The sequence below is a fragment of the Trachemys scripta genome, chromosome 10 (genome assembly GCF_013100865.1).
Source record: "Trachemys scripta elegans isolate TJP31775 chromosome 10, CAS_Tse_1.0, whole genome shotgun sequence".
NCBI classification, from domain to species: domain Eukaryota; kingdom Metazoa; phylum Chordata; order Testudines; family Emydidae; genus Trachemys; species Trachemys scripta.
In genome coordinates, this window is record NC_048307.1 from 47,129,829 (window position 1) to 47,147,812 (window position 17,984).

The window sequence follows — 17,984 nt, forward strand, 5'->3', positions numbered from 1 at the left end:
TGAGACTATAGGCAAAGCTCTCCCCTCGGTTGGCATTTAGTCATCTGGATTACTGTCTCATTTTCATGGTCATTTGAGGACTGACGCATGAATACAGTGTGGGGTTTGCATAACAGGCTAGAATAGTGCTTCTGTGTCCAGACAAGGAGGGAGAGCATCTAGACAAAGCCACATCTGGCCATCTGGATTAGCATGGCCCTGTATGTACGATGTAGTAGTTACTGTGATAGATCGACAATACCCTGCAATATCCTGAATGAACTTTCTGAATTAAATGAAACTTTATAAAATTAAGTTTAACATTATTGGGGTCTATTATATTAAACATGCAACTGTGTATGTTTTATTGTGGAACTGTATGGGCTTGTCTACACTGGCACTTTACAGCGCTGCAACTTTCTCACTTGGGTGTGAAAAAACACTGGCTGGGAGCTAGATGCCTGAGAGCAGATGCCTGAGAGCAGATGCCATTGCTGGACAGGTGCAGTGTCCTGAACTGTGACAGTTACAAAGATTTTCACTGGAGACTACTTTATACAACTTCCTTTGGCCACATCTTTGATGAACAAGCTGGTTTCCGTAAACTCCATTCACAAGGCAAATGGGGAGATTCACAGCAGGGATTTTTTGGTTGTTTACCTGTTGGGTCCTCCGAGCAGACTCAATGCCATCTGGCTGGCGCACACCCCAGTCATCTCCAGTCTGCGCTCCAGAGTCAGCCCATGTTTCTCAGCTACTGAAAGCACCTTTTTGTGCAGTTCATAAGAGACGCTTGGGACGACTAGCCCAGAGTCTGCAATTCAAAGAGAAGGGGAAGGAAGGACAGAATAACCAGACACATCCAGAGGGTTAAGATCTGTTCTGAACTAAGGGCTGGTCTACACTGGGGAGGGGAGGGGAGAATCGATCTAAGATATGCAACTTCAGCTACAAAAATAGCGTTGCTGAAGTTGACGTATCTTAGATCGATTTACCTCGGGTCCTCACGGCGCGGGATCGATGGCCACGGCTCCCCCGTCGACTCCACTTCCACCCCTCACTCTGGTGGAGTTCCGGAGTCGACGGGGAGCACATTCGGGGATCAATTTATTGATTTAGACGAGACGCGATAAATCGATCCCCGATAGATCGATTACTACCCGCCGATCCAGCGGGTAGTGAAGATGTACCCTACATGACAGACCGCTCCTAAATGAATATAACAAAGAGGCTACTTGTCTCTACAGGAGGTCCCCTTATCTCTGAAGGGTGGATCAGCAGCTGTGCTCCCAGCAGGCTCCAGCTCCCTTCAGGAGGCAGCCATTTGAATCTCAACTAGCTAGGTGTTGCACTTATTCGGCACACTGCCACAGGAACTATTTCTTCAAGGGGTGTGAGAATGACTGCTGCACTACAGCCTGCATTCTCCTCTAGGCTCCTAAGAAACAAATTTGGAGGACAAACCACAATTACTAATTGGGAAAGGGGCCTCCTGGCTCAAGTTATTACTGCAAGCATGCCCAGAACTTGAAAAAAAAGGTTTCTTTGGAAGTAACTTAATCGTGGAAGCTCAACAGCAAAAGTGACCTCGTCTTAGTAGACCCCTGTCCTCGCCAACTAGCAGCCTCTGCTCAAGAACAGGACAGCAAGGGGAGCATAGCAATTCTGGATTGAGGAGTCTTTGGGAAGGACGTTTCCCCAAACTTCTGCTTACTCCATGTCTTACCCAGTGCTATCTGATTACCACTACCACAAGCACTAGCATTTCCCTCCTTAATCAGAGCGCGGTTACATTGTTTCTAAACCCAGACTCTCCAGGATAAACTGCCCCACAGCCTGGAGACTGCCCTAGGATGGAATCTCCCCCTCAGCGAGTGGAATACATGGATAAACTGAAAAAGCTAGATGGATTTGTGAGGGCAAACTGTATAAAAGCCAGCCAGTTTCCTACTTCATAAGTCTCAAAACAAAAAATTTTTCTTCCTCCATCAACTTAACTTCTTATTCATATAGCTGGCGAGGGCACCATGTTACTCACACCACCTATAATCCCCTAAATCTTAGCGGCTTCACATCACCACCAGAAGAAATGAAAGGGTGTCCCCCACAATCCCACTATACTGTGTCACCCTGTCTCAGACTTTATGCAACCTCCAAAAAATCCCAAATGTCTTCTCTGGCTGAACTGATCTCAGCAGGCGGTGCTGGCTTCCTGGCCAGGAATCCATACCTCTAAACTGAGAAAGATAGCAAACTAAAGCCCTGTAACTATATAGAGTGGGATTCTCAATAGTTTTTGCAATGGTATTTGGGGACCTACCTCTTGCCAGCCCTTTGAATAATCCAGCCATAGACTTTATCAGGCAGCAAACAGCTCAAAGGCTTCTGATTGGTGACTGTGATAGTTTTACCATGGCACATCTCAATCTAAGAACCAGCCCTATGCAGAGTGTGGCTGAGAAAATGGTTCAGTTGCATTCTGCAATTATTTTAGTTCTGTTTATTAACAGCTCTCATCTTCTGCAAGCCCATGAGAGCCATCCTTCAAGTACTTATACAGCATCATGACAGCCCACAGAGCAGCTGGGCTTAGAATAATATGGCAGACATCCATCCAAAGGGCAGCCCATGGATAACTCCTTTAGGGGGAGAAGATCTTGTAGCCTGAAAACTCCACTCTTATTCTTTAAATTACTTGGGTTCTTTACTAGGGGCTTCCATGACACACTGAACACAAGAAACCACCTCCAAACTCATTGCAAGGGATGTGCACATGGCTGTGACAGACTTTAGTGGCACTGGAAGCCAGGGAACAGAAGCTGTGACCTAGAAGCACCCCAAGGAGAGGAAAGATATTATACCTTTACTTGACAATAATGACCAGCCAAATTAAAGGATCCTGAAGCTCCAAAAGGATGAGACCACCAACCTCTACACATTTTGCTCAATCCAGCCTCATTATCTGTTCAAGTTCATTATCCCTAACACAAGTAACGTAAAAGAAATATCTTTGAGCTAATGGAGGATAGCTGTCAAGGTCACCTCAGCTGTACCCTGCCGGGGAAATCTGTAGAGCCCTGCAAATCTGCAGATATCCGTGGATGAGGATATATGGGAACCATTTTTGCAGATCAGATGCGGATACAAATTTTGTATCTATGCAGGGCTCTAGAAATCTGGTCACAGAACACCAAGTCCCAACAAGAACTATATCATTCCAGGATCTGCTCTGGTTCTCCACACAGCAAAATCCCAGAGGGACAGAACTTCTGCCAGGATCACATGGGCACAAGAATAATGAAGAGGTCACTATATATTTCTCAGTGTTTATCCGACACTTGTGTGTTGTTTGGCAACACCATTCTCTAACACACCAGGACTTGCCCCAACTCTGGAGCGGAAAAAAAGACTGGATCAGCAGGACTGAAGTGCTGAAAATAACATATCCTGCTGCGATGGATGGCAGAGTAGAGATGTTTTCTCACTTCTACAGTGAGATCCCAAGAAGTCAACAGGTAAAACAAGCTGGATTTTAAGTATCTGGAGCTACGACTACCCAATTCTCTACAACCCTCCAACTCTAAGCAAGAATGAACTTGCACTAATGGGGCACCTTTCATGCAATGAATCCCAAGAATTGTACAGACTTTACTAATTTTGGAAAATCCACTTCCCTGCCACAGAAAGGCAAACCCCTCTGAGCTGGAACACAGCAGCTGTAAACCGGCACATGACAGGAATACATAACCGCTTAGGACAGGAAGTTTAGAATACTGTATCCAATTCAAAATGCAGGGGGAATCAGGTAGAAAGAATGTGCTCGCAAAATATCATTGGAACTTTGACCACACAGGTCAAGACCTTTAACATCTCAACTAAAAGTTCTCAAATAATGCAGCACCTTCTAGCGCTGTGTTAGAATAATGGCTCAGTAAAAACTCTAGGGATATATGATACTCGTCCCTCAATATTCCACCCTGCAGTACCTGGATTTCCCTACATACCAGCACAGCTCAATTCTGCTTAGCTTGTGATATTTGATAATCACAGCTTGAGGGGGAATGACTGCAGGCAGGCAAGCAAATTCTTGGCTCACTTCTGTTTGGCTAATTCAGATACACTGCTCTGAACTGAATAAGCAGTGCCTAGAGGCATTCAGGAACAATCAGCAGCCTCCAAATGAGTGAAGGCTTTGGGATTTATTGTTGAACATTCTGTCTGTTGTCACTTTGTGGGACTGGCAGGTGAGAGGCACAGGAAGCATGAGGGAGATACATTACAGATAAAAAAAAAAAATGTACATCACTCACAAGAAGATGAAGCTCTCTTTTACAGCTTAGGCATGGCATGAAGTGCCAGGCAGAGGGCCTAACTGAAGTGCCAAAAAATCTGGTACTTTCATTAATGTTGCCCTACTTCTGCAATAGTCACAAACATCAATCCTGATTCATTTTCACACATGTATCAGTTACAAACGCAGTCTACGTATGAACCCAGGAACAGCGTCAATTCAGCTAATGGTGTAGCTGCACTGGTGCCAACTCCCAAGCACCAACAAGGGCAAGCCAGAGTTTGCACCAAGAGAGCTAGCTCAGGTTCCCCTTAGCTCAATCAATGTAACCCCCCTGCTTGCCCTTGTCTACCCGTACGGTGCTGCAGATCACAAAGACTGGTGGAATGGTAAATAATGACGATAGGGCAATCATACAGAGTCATCTGGATTGCTGAGTGGGCTGGGCTGATGCAAATAAAATGGTTTTAATATAGCCACAACTGCAAGGACCAAGGAATGCAGGCCATACCTACAGAATGGGGAACTGTCTCCTAGCAGTGACTCTGAAAAGGATTTAGGAGTCACAATGGCCAAGCAACTCAACATGAACTCCCAGTGCGATGCTATGGCAAAACTGACAAATACAATTTGTGGATATACAAACAGGGGAGTAGGGAAGCACTGGTGAGACCAGGACTGGAACATTGTGTGCAGTTCTGATGTCCACATTATAAACAGGATGTTGAAAAGTTGAAAAACAGGGTGCAAAGAGAGCCACAAAAAACTGTTTGAGGGCTAAAGAAGATGCCTTACAGTGAGAGACTTAAGCTAAACAGAGCGAGCTCAAAAGGAAGCTCAAGAGGTGACTCGATCACAGTGTATAAGTACCTTCATAAAGGGAGAAAACACCAGCTACTAAAAGGCTCTAATCTAGTGGAGAAGCAAAACAGGAACCAATGGCATGATGTTAAAGCCAAATTCAAATTAGAAACAAGGCACAATTTTTTAACAGTGCAGGTGATCATTTGTATTCCTGTAGCACCTAGGAGCCCTAGTCATGGACCACTGGAACAAATGATCGGAAGTGGTGGATTTTCCATCTCTCAAGATCTTCAAGCCCAGATGCCTTTCAGGAAGTTATGCTTTAGTCAAACAAATTATTGGGCCTAATGTTGGAGTAACTTAGTGAAATTCAATGGCCTGTATTGTCAGGCTAGATCTAATGGTCCTTTCCGGCCTTAACATCTAGGAATGTGTTGAAACAAACTAGACCCATTACTGCTACAGAGAAGTGGAACAGTTTTGAACACTTGACCTTGCATGTTAACAGCTAATTAAAAGACTTTTCTGTAATCAAGCTTTTATTACATGCAGCACATATGCAAGCATGTGTATTATCAGAAGTAATTTAAAACAGTTGATAGCAGCAACTTCAAAAAGCTGAACGTTCAGAGTCCTAAGCCACTAACGATCTTAAACCTGTCAAACTAGTCACGCACCTGTCAGTGTTCACACACCCTCTCTCCCTCCAGAGTCACGCAAGGTTCAGCCATAGCTCATTCCCATTCATATCTTTGCTCATTCATCAAATCTTGTTTCTCTAGCCTGAGGTAGGATTGAGTGACCCAGGTTCAGGGTCTCTCCAAACTTGTTATTTCACATACACTCCCCTCTCTGACCTGGGGCTTGTGACTCCCAAATTGCTTTTAAACAATGCAGATCTTCTTAAACTGGAGTACAGGGTCCTGGGATTCCCTGTTTACACTTTACACAGCATTCTCATTAACCAGAGGGCTGGGACTCCAGGTCCGCATTTCACACCAACCTCGTTTGGCATATTACCAGGGCCGAAGAGGGGGTGATGGGGGAAAGCCGGTACAAATTACCGGGGCCTGATGGTCTGGAAGGGGCCCGGGGCCCGACTATGTTGCATATGTTTTTGTCTTTCTCGGTAGAAAGAATTGAAAAAAGAGAAAATGATGAAGTGAATAAAAATAGCTCTAATAATGAAATTGGTTCTAGTAATATAGCAACTTGTTATTCGAGCACTATACTATCTTCGGAACCACAATACACTTCTGCAGATAAAACTGATGTTACCATCACCGAGGCTTGTTCCGCATCTTGCCTGACAAAAATAATATCGCCAACTTCTGAAATTGCACTAAATAACAACGAGAAGCTATTAAATTTTGATATTGGTCTTCTAGAATCAAATTTCACAGTCAATGAAATAGAAGATGCCATTCGAAGAGGGCCGGAACCATAGCCTAAAAATTTACCACCTGATAAAGATGGCAACCAATTTCCTGTTTATGTATTGAATTTTCGCTTAAGGAATAATGAAGTAGTTCCTCAAGATTGGTTGGTGTGGAGTAAAACTAAACAAGCCTTGTTTTGTTTTCCCTGTCGTTTATTCTGTAAACATCCAGAAGCTCATCGTTCAATTTTCACAATTGAAATTGGCTGGAGACCTTCTAAAGGTTATAAAAAACTTTACAACAGAATACCTGAACACGAAAATAGTAATAATCACTGAACATGTTATGTAGAGTGGCAAAATTTACAAAACAATCTTAATAAGACACTACAATTAATTATTATTACAAAAAATACAAAGTGAAACAAGTATGGAAAGACTTATTACAACGATTTCTGGATGTAGTTTTGTTTCTTGCAGAACGTGGATTGGCTTTTAGGGGAAGTAGCCACTTAATTGGAGATTCAAGAAATGGCAATTTCTTAGGAACGTTAGAAATCATAAGCCATTACGACCCTTTACTAACAGAGCATTTGAAAAGAGTAAAACAGTCGCAATTTGAGAAAAAAAGATTACCAGTCCATTATTTGTCAGCCGAAATCCAAAATGAATTTATTTCATGCTGTGCCGAATATGTATTTAGCTGCATTTTAAAGGAAAGAGAAATTGCAAAGTATTTTTCCATCATTGTAGATGCGAAACCAGACTCGGCACATATGGAGCAAACGACATTCATTTTGTGTTATGGTCTTGTAAACAAACAAACGAATATGAAGTTTTAGAAAGATTTATAGAATCTGTAAACTGTAATAAAAAAACGGGGAAGCCATCGCAGATTGAATTCTACAGACGCTTCAAAAACGCAATATTCCAGTAAGTGAGTGTTGTGGACAGGGCTACGACAATGGCTCTAATATGTGTGGATCGTACAAGGGTGCTCAAGCTCGAATTTTACAAATCAATCTGCTAGCTATTTTTTCTCCTTGTGCCTGTCACACTTTGAATCTATGCAGTGTTCATGCGGCAGAATGTTGTCCTGAGGTAATACCATTTTTTGGAGTCATACAAAGGCTATATAATATATTTAGTGGCAGTCCTCAGAGGTGGGAAATTATGAAAGAAAACATTGGTAGTTCGCTCCACTCCATGTCAAACACACGCTGGTCTGCTAGAGTTGAGAGTGTTAAATCCTTTGCAAAAAATCTTCCTGCGATTAAGAAGGCAATCGAGTCAGTGCTGGAATTAATACAAATCCCGTGTAAAGATTTTTAGCCGGTCCGCCCTTGCTGGGGGGCCCGAAAATTTTTTTTCACCGGTGCCTGAACTCGCTCTCGGCAGCCCTGCATATTACAACCGAAGGTTTTTCCTTTAGAGAAGAGGTGGTAAATCAGCAGCACCCTCTCCGGATGCTGAAAGTTACAATGTGTGCCTGCTCCATCAGTCTGATAGCTCGGGCAACCGTGAACACTTAGGGTACATCTACACTGCAATACATGACCTGTGACATAGCTGCAGCTGGCCCAGGTCAGCTGACTCAGGCTAGTGGGGCTTGGGCTCACAGGGTTAAAAATCACAGTGAATACATTAAGGCTTGGGCTGGAACGCAGGCTCTGAGATCCTCCAAGGGGGAAGGTTCTCAGAGCCTGGGCTCCAGCCCGGCATCTACACTGCAATTTTTAGCTCTCCAGCCTGAGCTCCATGAGCCTGAGTCAACTGAAGTGGGCTCTGAGCCTCAGTGCTGTGGGGGTTTTATTGCTGTGTAGACATACCCTTAATGGGTTAATGCAAGGGACAGTACTTGGAGCTGACAGAAAGGTACGGTAAGCTTACACAGTATCATAGCATGCAAACAGCAAGGCCTGAGCCAGTATCACACTTTGTCCTAATTGCTCTTTCACAGGAGCATGCAAGCACCAAGAAAATTTCCCTTCTTAGCACTCACGCAAGGTCCAACCAGTCAGGCTGGTTTATCTAAAACAAGCTGATGAGGTAAACAAACTCCAAGGAAAGCAATCAAGGAGGTAGCGTGTAAACCCGCAAACAATAACACTACTGCAACCAGAACTGAACTCCAGCCAAGCTTAATTATGTTTGGGTTGGAAGGTGGATCTTTACTGTTCAGTAATGAAGGTAATAAAATAGGTCAGCTTAGGCCTTAATATTAATATATATATATTACAGCTGCCCATGGAAAAAGGCAGATACAATTAACTATTCCATGACATGCACAGCAGCACTAAATCCTCATTAACCCAAGGAATGTAGAAATAATTTCTAAAGTACACTCCATACTTGGCAGACCTATGAACAAGTTACCCATTCAAATCAATACTATACCACACAGCATATGCAGAGGATACACAGGGCTGCAAAAAACCTGACATCCACTACCAAAAGGGCTAAGCTCACTAATCAGAAGTACATACAAGAAATGATGGTGGCTTTAAAAAGCAAGGTCCAGGAGCAATGTCCAGATGAGAAGTCCTACTACCCATCCCCCACCACTCAACTGCTGAGAAGGGTGATGGGATTGCTACCAGAGTGCTGTTCCTGGGCGCTACCTAGTAGAGCTCTGACATACGAAGTTTCACACACACCCTCTAGAGTCTAGCTCTTGGAAAGCAAAAGAGGAGTGGACTCTTCCCCACCCCCAAAATCCACAGCCTTTTGGCTGCAGTAAAGGGCGCGCAGGGAAATTCTCTGTCCCTTTCCAGAGCCTCCTGACAACTGCAGTGGAGAGAGCGTTTTGTCTTGTTCTAGGCCTTCTCCAGAGTTTCTATTTTTAGTTCCTCTGCCACCATGAATAGCTCCAGTTTCCACCTCTGTTGCTGCTCAGCTTTCCTAAGCAGGAGCAGCTTTACGAAATCTGCATAATTCTTGTCAGTTTCATGTAGGACACAAGGATTGTGAGTAGCAAACATGAAACTGACCAGCGTCTGTATTTCATTCTGATGCTGGTAAAGCTATGAACATGGACAGAGGCTCTTAAGACATCTGTCTCTAGACTCAGGAAGACAGTACTACATTGGTTTACACTGGATTCAGAACCTCAAAGGCTAAAAAAAACCTTAATTGTTCTACAAATTAAAGCTTAAATTCTACAGAAAAATTAACAGCAAAAACCTTTTTAACTACATCAGAAGCAGAACGCCTGACAAACAAATCAGTGGGACCACTAGACAATTGAGGTGCTAAAGGAGCACTCGGGAAGACGAAGCCATTGCAGAGAAGCTAAAGGAAATCTTTGCATCCATCTCAGATGGATGTGAGGGAGATTCCCACACCTGAGCCATTCTTTTTAGGTGGCAAATTGAGGAACTTTGCCAGATTGAGGTGTTGATAGAGGAGGTTTTGGAGCAAATTGATAAATTAAACAGTAATAAGTCACCAGGACCAGATGGTATTCACCCAAGAGTTCTCAAGGAACTCGGATATTAAATTGCAGAGCTAACTGTGGTATACAACTTATCATTCAAATCAGCCTCTTTATCAGGTGACTGGAGAATAGCTAATGTGATGCTGTTGCAAAAAAAGCAAATGCAATTTTGGGTTGCATTAACAGAGGTGATAGTACCACTCTATTCAGCACTGGTTAGGCCTCAGCGGGAGTACTGTGTCCAATTTTTGGCTACCGCTGTATACAAAGGATAGAGAGAAACTGGAAAGGATCCAGAAGTGAGCGACAAAGATGATCAAAGGGATGGAATTCAAGCCATATGAGCAAAGGCTGAAGGAACTGGGTATGTTTAATTTGGAAAAGAGGAGATTAAGGGGGGACATGACAGTGGTCTTCAACTTCGTGGTGCACTTCAGTTCTCCAGATGAGCAGCAGCAGCAGAAAGCAGGCAAATTGCTTCCCTCTTGCTCTCCTAAATAGGACATCTAGGCTTTCTTGGTAGTCAGATTTTTTTTTTTTTTTGTCAACACTTAACTTTTCTTTTTAAGTATTGTGTAATGGGGAACAAAAGGGGTATTTGGGGGGTAATTCACATGCAGAGCCCCAGGGATGGATTCAAATAAGTGATGACCGAAGAACTGATAAGCACTGTACTGGCTTCGGTGTTCGTTTTTCTCTGGAACAGATCCCAGTTTTGCAGTCTGCCTTCCCAACTCTAATGCTCCTGCTACGTTTCTGAAGAGCTTACAAGAAAATATACTACCCCTTCACCACTATCATTCTTGGTCCCCCCCACAGAAATCCTATTGACTCTATAAAAGCACAAATTATAATAAAATGCAGCACAGCCGCCTCTAAAAGATACCCCCAAAAGTCAGTCTTTTTCTTATACTTTGACAATATTTGTATAGCTTGTCATGCCAAAAAAGTCCCCTTGAATTGAACTAATCAGATTTTCACGCTAACAATCACAAAATGACACCCATGTCCATGCTTGGTGTTCTTTCTGCAAGACTGACCATCTTTGTTTTGGGAGCGGAGGTGGAAGAACCCAGGAAGTCCATCATCATCTCCTCTGACCTCAGATGCCAATCTGACCGCCTTTAGGTCTCACTTCAACAGTTTACGAGATACAAGAGGCAAACAGCTGCCAGGGTATTTTGCATTTCAAAACTATCACTTTAGCCAAAATCTACAGAGATGGTCACTTACGAGACAAAGAAGAAAACCCAATCTGTTCATTTTACCTGCTGTCTAATCAAAGAGGGCAGAAATGAAGAAGAAACGCAGCAGAACATGAATGGTCAGGGAACAACCAGTGAATAAAATATTACAAGCCCCTAAGAGAACAGCATTTGGAGAGGTGGGCCTTAACAATCTCAAAAGCTCCTCTCTGTTGGGTGAAGGTTGCTCGATTCAGAGCATCCCCTTGTCCTTTAGTGAGACAGGTTAATAGAATTAACCTTTTAAAAAAGATAGGTGAGCATAACTGTGGAAGAGAGACCAGGACTGACAATGGAACATCAGCCACTTTCATCTAGCCTTCGGGGTACTGGATTTTGAATCAAAGGCAATAAAAGATCTAGGAGTCATGGGTCATCTTAAGACTATTTATCTGAAACACACAGTTGACTATAATAATGGTTGGGCTACCAAACATTACTTCCTAGTAGTCCACTGGGTTGCTTTGCTACAAATGGATTTGTCCAGCCTTGTGTTCATTACAGAATCATAGGACTGGAAGGGACCTCGAAGGTCATCTAGTCCAGTCCCCTGCCTCATGGCAGGACTAAGTATTATCAGACCATTTCTGACAGGTATTTGGTCTAACCTGCTCTTAAAAATCTCCAATGATGGAGATTCCACAACTTCCCTAGGCAATTTATTCCAGTGCTTAACCACCCCCATTATATAGATCAGGGGTCGGCAACCTTTCAGAAGTGGTGTGCCACTTCATTTATTCACTCTAATTTAAGGTTTTGCGTGACCGTAATATATTTTAATGTTTTAGAAGGTCTCTTTCTATAAGTCTATAATATATAACTAAACTATTGTATGTAAAGTAAATAAGGTTTTTAAAACATTTAAGAAGCTTCATTTAAAATTAAATTAAAATGCAGAGCCCCCCAGACGGTGGCCAGGACCCGGGCAGCGTGAGTGCCACTGAAAATCAGCTTGCGTGCCGCCTTTGGCGCACATCATAGGTTGCCTACCCCTGCTATAAATGAACTTATTTAATGGGCAATAAAATGCACTGACAGACCAACAGTTTCTTTTGAAGAATTAGTGGCATCACACAGCTGTCCAGTCCCCTGATCTTTGCAGTGATGATACCACTTCAAAAGGCTCCCAAGTTATTCCCTGGGCAATGTGTTGGAATAAGATGCAGGAGCATGCAGGGATTCCCACCCAAATGGCTGAGCTTTCCCCCTTCAGGCATGGCAAGAGCTGGACATTAACTGCTTGTCAATCAACACAGCAACTGTGACTGTGTTCTTATTACATTCATCAGACAGACCAATCACTGTGTCAGTCAATGCTGAGCTCTCACAGGGCAATCAGTATCCAAGACAGACAGGACTAGATTAAAGAAATGACTAAAAAGTAGCTGTTTCCTGTATAACTAGAAAGTTTGCTTTCCCAACTAGAGATTCACTGATGAGTTTAGATAGAGCCTTTCTGAGAGAAAACGACGATGACTCGGGTTCCTCTTTGTTACAGATATCCAGAAATAATAGATTTCGGTACCATTGACACTAATGAGGGGCCTGTCACTCTGAACCTTCCCTCCCTTCCTGTTACTCCAACAGCTGCTACCCTTTAATCGTTAGAAGGAAGTTACCAAGTTAAACAAAAGGAAATCATGACAGGTTTCACCGTTTAAATAGATAATCAGTTATTACCCACAGATACTCTGTATCTGTGCGAGAGAAAGGGGAAGAGGCCAAAGATATTGAATCCACCGTTCTTGCAGCAAGATCAAGAGGGTTGACCCGCTAACTCCAGAATCAAGTTTATGCCAATGCTCCCCAGAGTTAGCAATAGCCAAACACACAAGAGTTTATAAGAGCTTTCACCATGCAGCTATTAGCATTTCCCTAATGGAAGGAAACTTTCCCACCTAACACAAAGGTAGTTACCCTTTATGGAGGAAGATGGGAAGACCTGGTACATAAGAAGTGGAACTTTTCTATCATTATCCCAGGGACTGTAGATGTGCCCTAGTAAGCACAAACAGGGAACTCAATGTCTGACTGCTTTCCTACTGTATAGTGACAGCTTTTTTTTGCAAACAAATGTAGAATTCCATATTGGAGACTGATCAGAAAGTTAGCTGACCCTGCAGAATGATCCATCCCTTAGATTTTTAGAGTCCTTTTCATCCTAGACTTTAAGAGGTTATGGAAACTATACAGACAGGAATCACTTAGCCTCTCCCCTGCCCCACACACTGCAACAAAAAGAGCAGTGTTTACTAATTTACTGCTCTGATCCCTTTTCAGTTATTACTTAGTTTAATATACTGACCACTTGACAAGGTAGGAGAGTGCCAAGTTGAGAAGATGATTTCATTTCCATACTCTGGCTTTGCTCTCTTCTCCTCCCCCCACCCCCTTCTCCCTGGAGTATTAGGTTATGAAGATATAGCCTTCTAAGAGATGCAATTCTTAGAGAAGATGAGGAAATTTACCTCATTAGTTGAACTAAAAGATGTCACCAGAACAAATATAAATACAAGTCCTGTTTGTACACATCTTAGTAGAAATAAGGAAGGAAATAAACCGCACAACAAGAAACAATGACCTCCTGTACTAGGCACTCTGTATGTTAGAATAACTGTTTATCCAATCTTTGTCAATTTCAAATTCAGGCCGTTAGATTATATGGCTCTTATACACACTCCCTGCTTAACTTTCACATTCGATTACAGCTCCAAAATAAACTCTGATCCAATTTCTTGGCTAAGGCCCAGCACATTCATTTCAGGCTTTTTTTTTTTTTTTTTTTTTACATAAGTTTGTTGATTGAAACCGAGTTCTGTGATTAACTGGTTTCATGCTAGAGGTGAGGGCTAGCTGATGTGTCAGCAGTTTGATCAGGCAAAGAGAAAATTTCCTCCATCCTCCACTTGTTTATATTAGGCAGACAAAGATTTGGCAGACTCATTCCCAGCAGCAAGAAGTGATTTAGGCCAGGGCACCTCCCACCTAACACTGCTATTGCATGTAATCTCTCCAGCCCCAACAACAGACCCTACATGCAAGCAGAAAGTACTACAAACAAATACTCAGACTCAGGCGGACAGAGTTTATCTGGAGAGGAACATGGTAGCAAAACAAAGATAGGCCAATGAAATTTTGGGCCACACCTCCAAAGGCATGGCAAACAACAGGAAAGTAATAGTCTAGGTGGCTCTGAATATTGTGTTCAATTCTGGTAATCACATTACCCGAAAAATACCAATGTACTAGAGGAAGAACTACAAGAATGATTAGGAGGTTGGAGGTAATAAGATTAAGACATTTATAACTATGTATCATTTAGCTAAGCATCAATTAAGGGTATAGAAGACTCTGTCGGCACATTTTTGAAGTGTGTACACTCTAAAAGGGAAAGAAACTATTTAATACACCTCTCCCCCGATATAACGTGGTCCTTGGTTATAGGTGAGACCGCGTTATATCGAACTTGCTTTGGCCCCCCGTTCCTTGTTCCCTGACCGCCCCCTCCAGAGACCCCGTCCCTAATCATCCCCAGGACCCCACCCCCTACCCAACCCCACTGTTAAGTTTGCCCATCCCTGGCCTAACACAAACATTTTCTATATTTAGATTTCATGACTACTGCAATCAAATATAACTCACTGACCCATACATCACTAACCCCTCAGCCTGACAGATTGCTATCTGCTAGGAAGGTATTGGTACTGGAATTGCAGGGGTGCATTCACACAGTTGGGGAAAACTTGCACAATGACTGCTTATACTATGCTTTGCACTAAACAGTGCTATTAACCTCTGCACAGGACTGGAAAGCGGAGGAGTGCTGCAGGTAGTATTGAGATGCACTGTTTGGGCCACTTAAGGAATTAATACGTTTGTCAACAGGATTTTACATGATGAAAACTTCAAGTTAAAGGAACATCACCGCTTAAAAATCAAGTTTTACATTCTTGTAACAGCCAAGATTACTTTAAATGGAATTGGGGGGAAAGGGGGGGGAGAAGAGAGGCGGAGGGATGTATCTCCCTAGTTATCAGAATGTGTTTTGTGCATCTAACAGCACTACATGCAGTTTCCTGTTTGTCTGGGCCCTTTCACACAGCAACAGGCGAAAGTAGTTAAAAAAAAGAGAATAACTGTAAAACTACAACATTTGGACATGGACACTCAGGAATACATATAGTACCTGAAACTACTTTCAACTCAGCATTTTAAATTGACTAGATTTCAAATTTTTAACAATAAAGCATGTTAGCAGCTTTACTGGCAGATGCTATTCAAATCCAGACAGAACATCAGAAGCTCATGAACTGTACTGCCTCATATCACAAGCAAGATACCAAGATGGTCACATGTACTGAATCCTGAGACAAACCCTCTCGGGAGCCAGGGATCAATCCACACAGGCTCTCCATGCTACTGACAGCTAAGCCTTGGTTCCAATTATCACAAGTCATGTGAACCTAGTCTGATAGTTCACAACACAACTCTATTCCACTGTAACTCCTTTTCTCCAAATCCTGGCCTTGTTCCCTATTGTAAGCTTATCCCCTTTTACCTTAATGCTTTTAATGTCTAAAATATGGCAGATAAAGAGGGTTATACTGTAAATACTGTGGTAAAGTGCATGGATCCAAGCCTCTGTAAACAAATAACCATGCTTGTTGCATTAAGGTGATAGATGCCCCCTGTGGGAACATTTCCCAGTTATCTCCTGGAGAAGCCATGGAATAAGCATCCTCAGAAGTAAACAGACCAGCATACCGGTGCAGAATTCCTTGTTAGTATTTTGGGGTACGACGATCCGTCTGTAGACGACGGGCTCTGATTCCAGGATGTTCTCATCATGCCGGTAGCGCGCTGGCCTCTCGTTGGGGGTACCCCTGGAGCGAGTGCCACTCCTCCTCTCGTAAGTGTCAATCTCTTCGAACACTGCTGCCTTATCAAAAAGCGCTAGGTTCCCTTCAAAATCAAAATCTGTGTCTGGGATTTCCTCAATGTCATCTCCAAAACACTCATCGTCTTTACTCTTCATCTGCCCGTTCTTCAGGCCACTCTTCTTTGGCGTCACCTGGTTTGGGTGGCGGCTACTGGATGACCCTAAACAAAAAATAAAACAGGTTGAAACCCAGTCACAAGTGTCACAAACATTCATTCAGATGCCTCCTTTTGTACAATTATCTAAGTTGGGTGTTCAAGATACTGAATCATTGCAGTAGTGCATGCTGCCAGGTGGTGGTAGACAGGCATTGTGCCGGCTTTCCTACACAGCACTTTAGTGCACCTCCAAATCCTGCTGACCTGCTACTCCCTCTTACAAACAGACTGTCAACAATGGCAAGTTGTGCAGTAGGCAAAAATCCACTGGAGACTAGGCAGAAGCTCCCATTCACACAGTTCTAAGGAAAAATCAAGCTATGCAGCAGTAGTATACGTACATTTATTATATGGCCCCTTAAAAATCATTTAAGCCTCATCTGGGTTGCCTCCCCATTATCCCATATGTTTGTGGGTAGAAATTATTTCCCACAGAGCAACACCAAGACTTCCCATCACAAAAGTACCTCAGAATTCCTTGTGCTGGTGACTACATGCCTCTTTGAAAGCAATGCAGCCACCAATATGGGGAATTTGGGTGTTCATCTCTGATCTGATCAAAGGCTTCTGGCTCCACATGGCTCAACTGGAAAGTTGGCCTGGACAGAGTGAAAAAGTTAAGGGTCAAGAAGTATTACTGAGCTGCTGATGGGCAGCAAGAGTCACATAAAGAGCATTTAAAGTGGGACTTTCCATGTGTTGTATGTAAGATATTCAAAATGGCAGACAAAATGTTATCCCAAAGCTTCAAACAGTATTTCAGATTGCTATTTCATTTCCCCCTTTATCTCCTGCTGCCCCACACACTAACAGACATCCCTTCATTTTTATCACTGTTTCCAGCAAGAGAAAGTACAGTGACCCTCAACTCAAAAGTTTCAACTGCACCCCTGCACTGTGACCAGACTGATTTGAAGCTAGAGTTCCAGACCTGAAAAAAGATTTGCATTAAGCCCCTATCATCAATGGCCTGACACTTATTCATTGAACAAACTACTTCATTGCAAACTGTATGAAACAGGAACATCTTATGTTTGGACAATTCTAAGCATGCTATTGGTGCTCAACACAATCATATTAGCCACAGCTACTGCCCCTTTGAGCCACTCTGTATCCTTATAGAAACAGAAAATAATCAATTGATAGGGACAAGGGATTCCCAAGTTGTCAAAAAGACATCACCAGTGCTGATGAGTTACAGAGGTCAACTAATCTGTAAAGCAGTGCTTTCTTTGCAGGGAAGTGGCAAACTCAGATCATACCTGGCTTGCTCACAGGGGAGTTACTTGTTCATTTGAGTAAGCTAGTGGTAGCTCATTCCAGTATAATGTTCCCTTTTAGACTGTCTGACCTGCTTTGGGAATCTCTTCCCATTTGTAACCAGCACTGAAACCACCTCCAAGCTGACAAGATTGAATGAGACCATGTGCTCTTGTACGAATTAAAATTCGCCTCATGTGACACTTGGAAATGATAGTTCACAGAGCTATTGCAACCCATTGGAACAAGCACCCCAAAGTGCCATAATTACTGGTGATATGACCTGTATGTGCTGGTCTTTGTGGGCGAAGTCCAGCCCCCAGAATGTATACTTGTACCAATCAGACTCCATGGAACACTCGCCAAACTGCCATATTCTCACAATTATTTTCTTCCATCATGTCATGAAATGTATGGTTCCACTGTTTCTGAATTTAAAATCCCTTCATTTACAGATTAGTCTAAACATGCCCCAGCCGCAACATTAAAAACTTA

General features: G+C 42.9%; 1 protein-coding gene across 4 annotated transcripts in view; it reads right to left on the bottom strand.

Moving 5' to 3' along the window:
- EDC3 (enhancer of mRNA decapping 3) overlaps positions 1-17,984 on the bottom strand; it is a 54,358-nt gene that overhangs the window by 5,984 nt on the left and 30,390 nt on the right. For all 4 annotated transcript variants that reach the window (XM_034784773.1, XM_034784771.1, XM_034784774.1 and 1 more), the window contains exons 4-5: positions 15,897-16,232; positions 640-793 (exon numbers count right to left, since the gene is read on the bottom strand). In XM_034784773.1, coding sequence (XP_034640664.1) covers positions 640-793; positions 15,897-16,232 — 490 coding nt within the window. The remainder of the gene's footprint in view (positions 1-639; positions 794-15,896; positions 16,233-17,984) is intronic.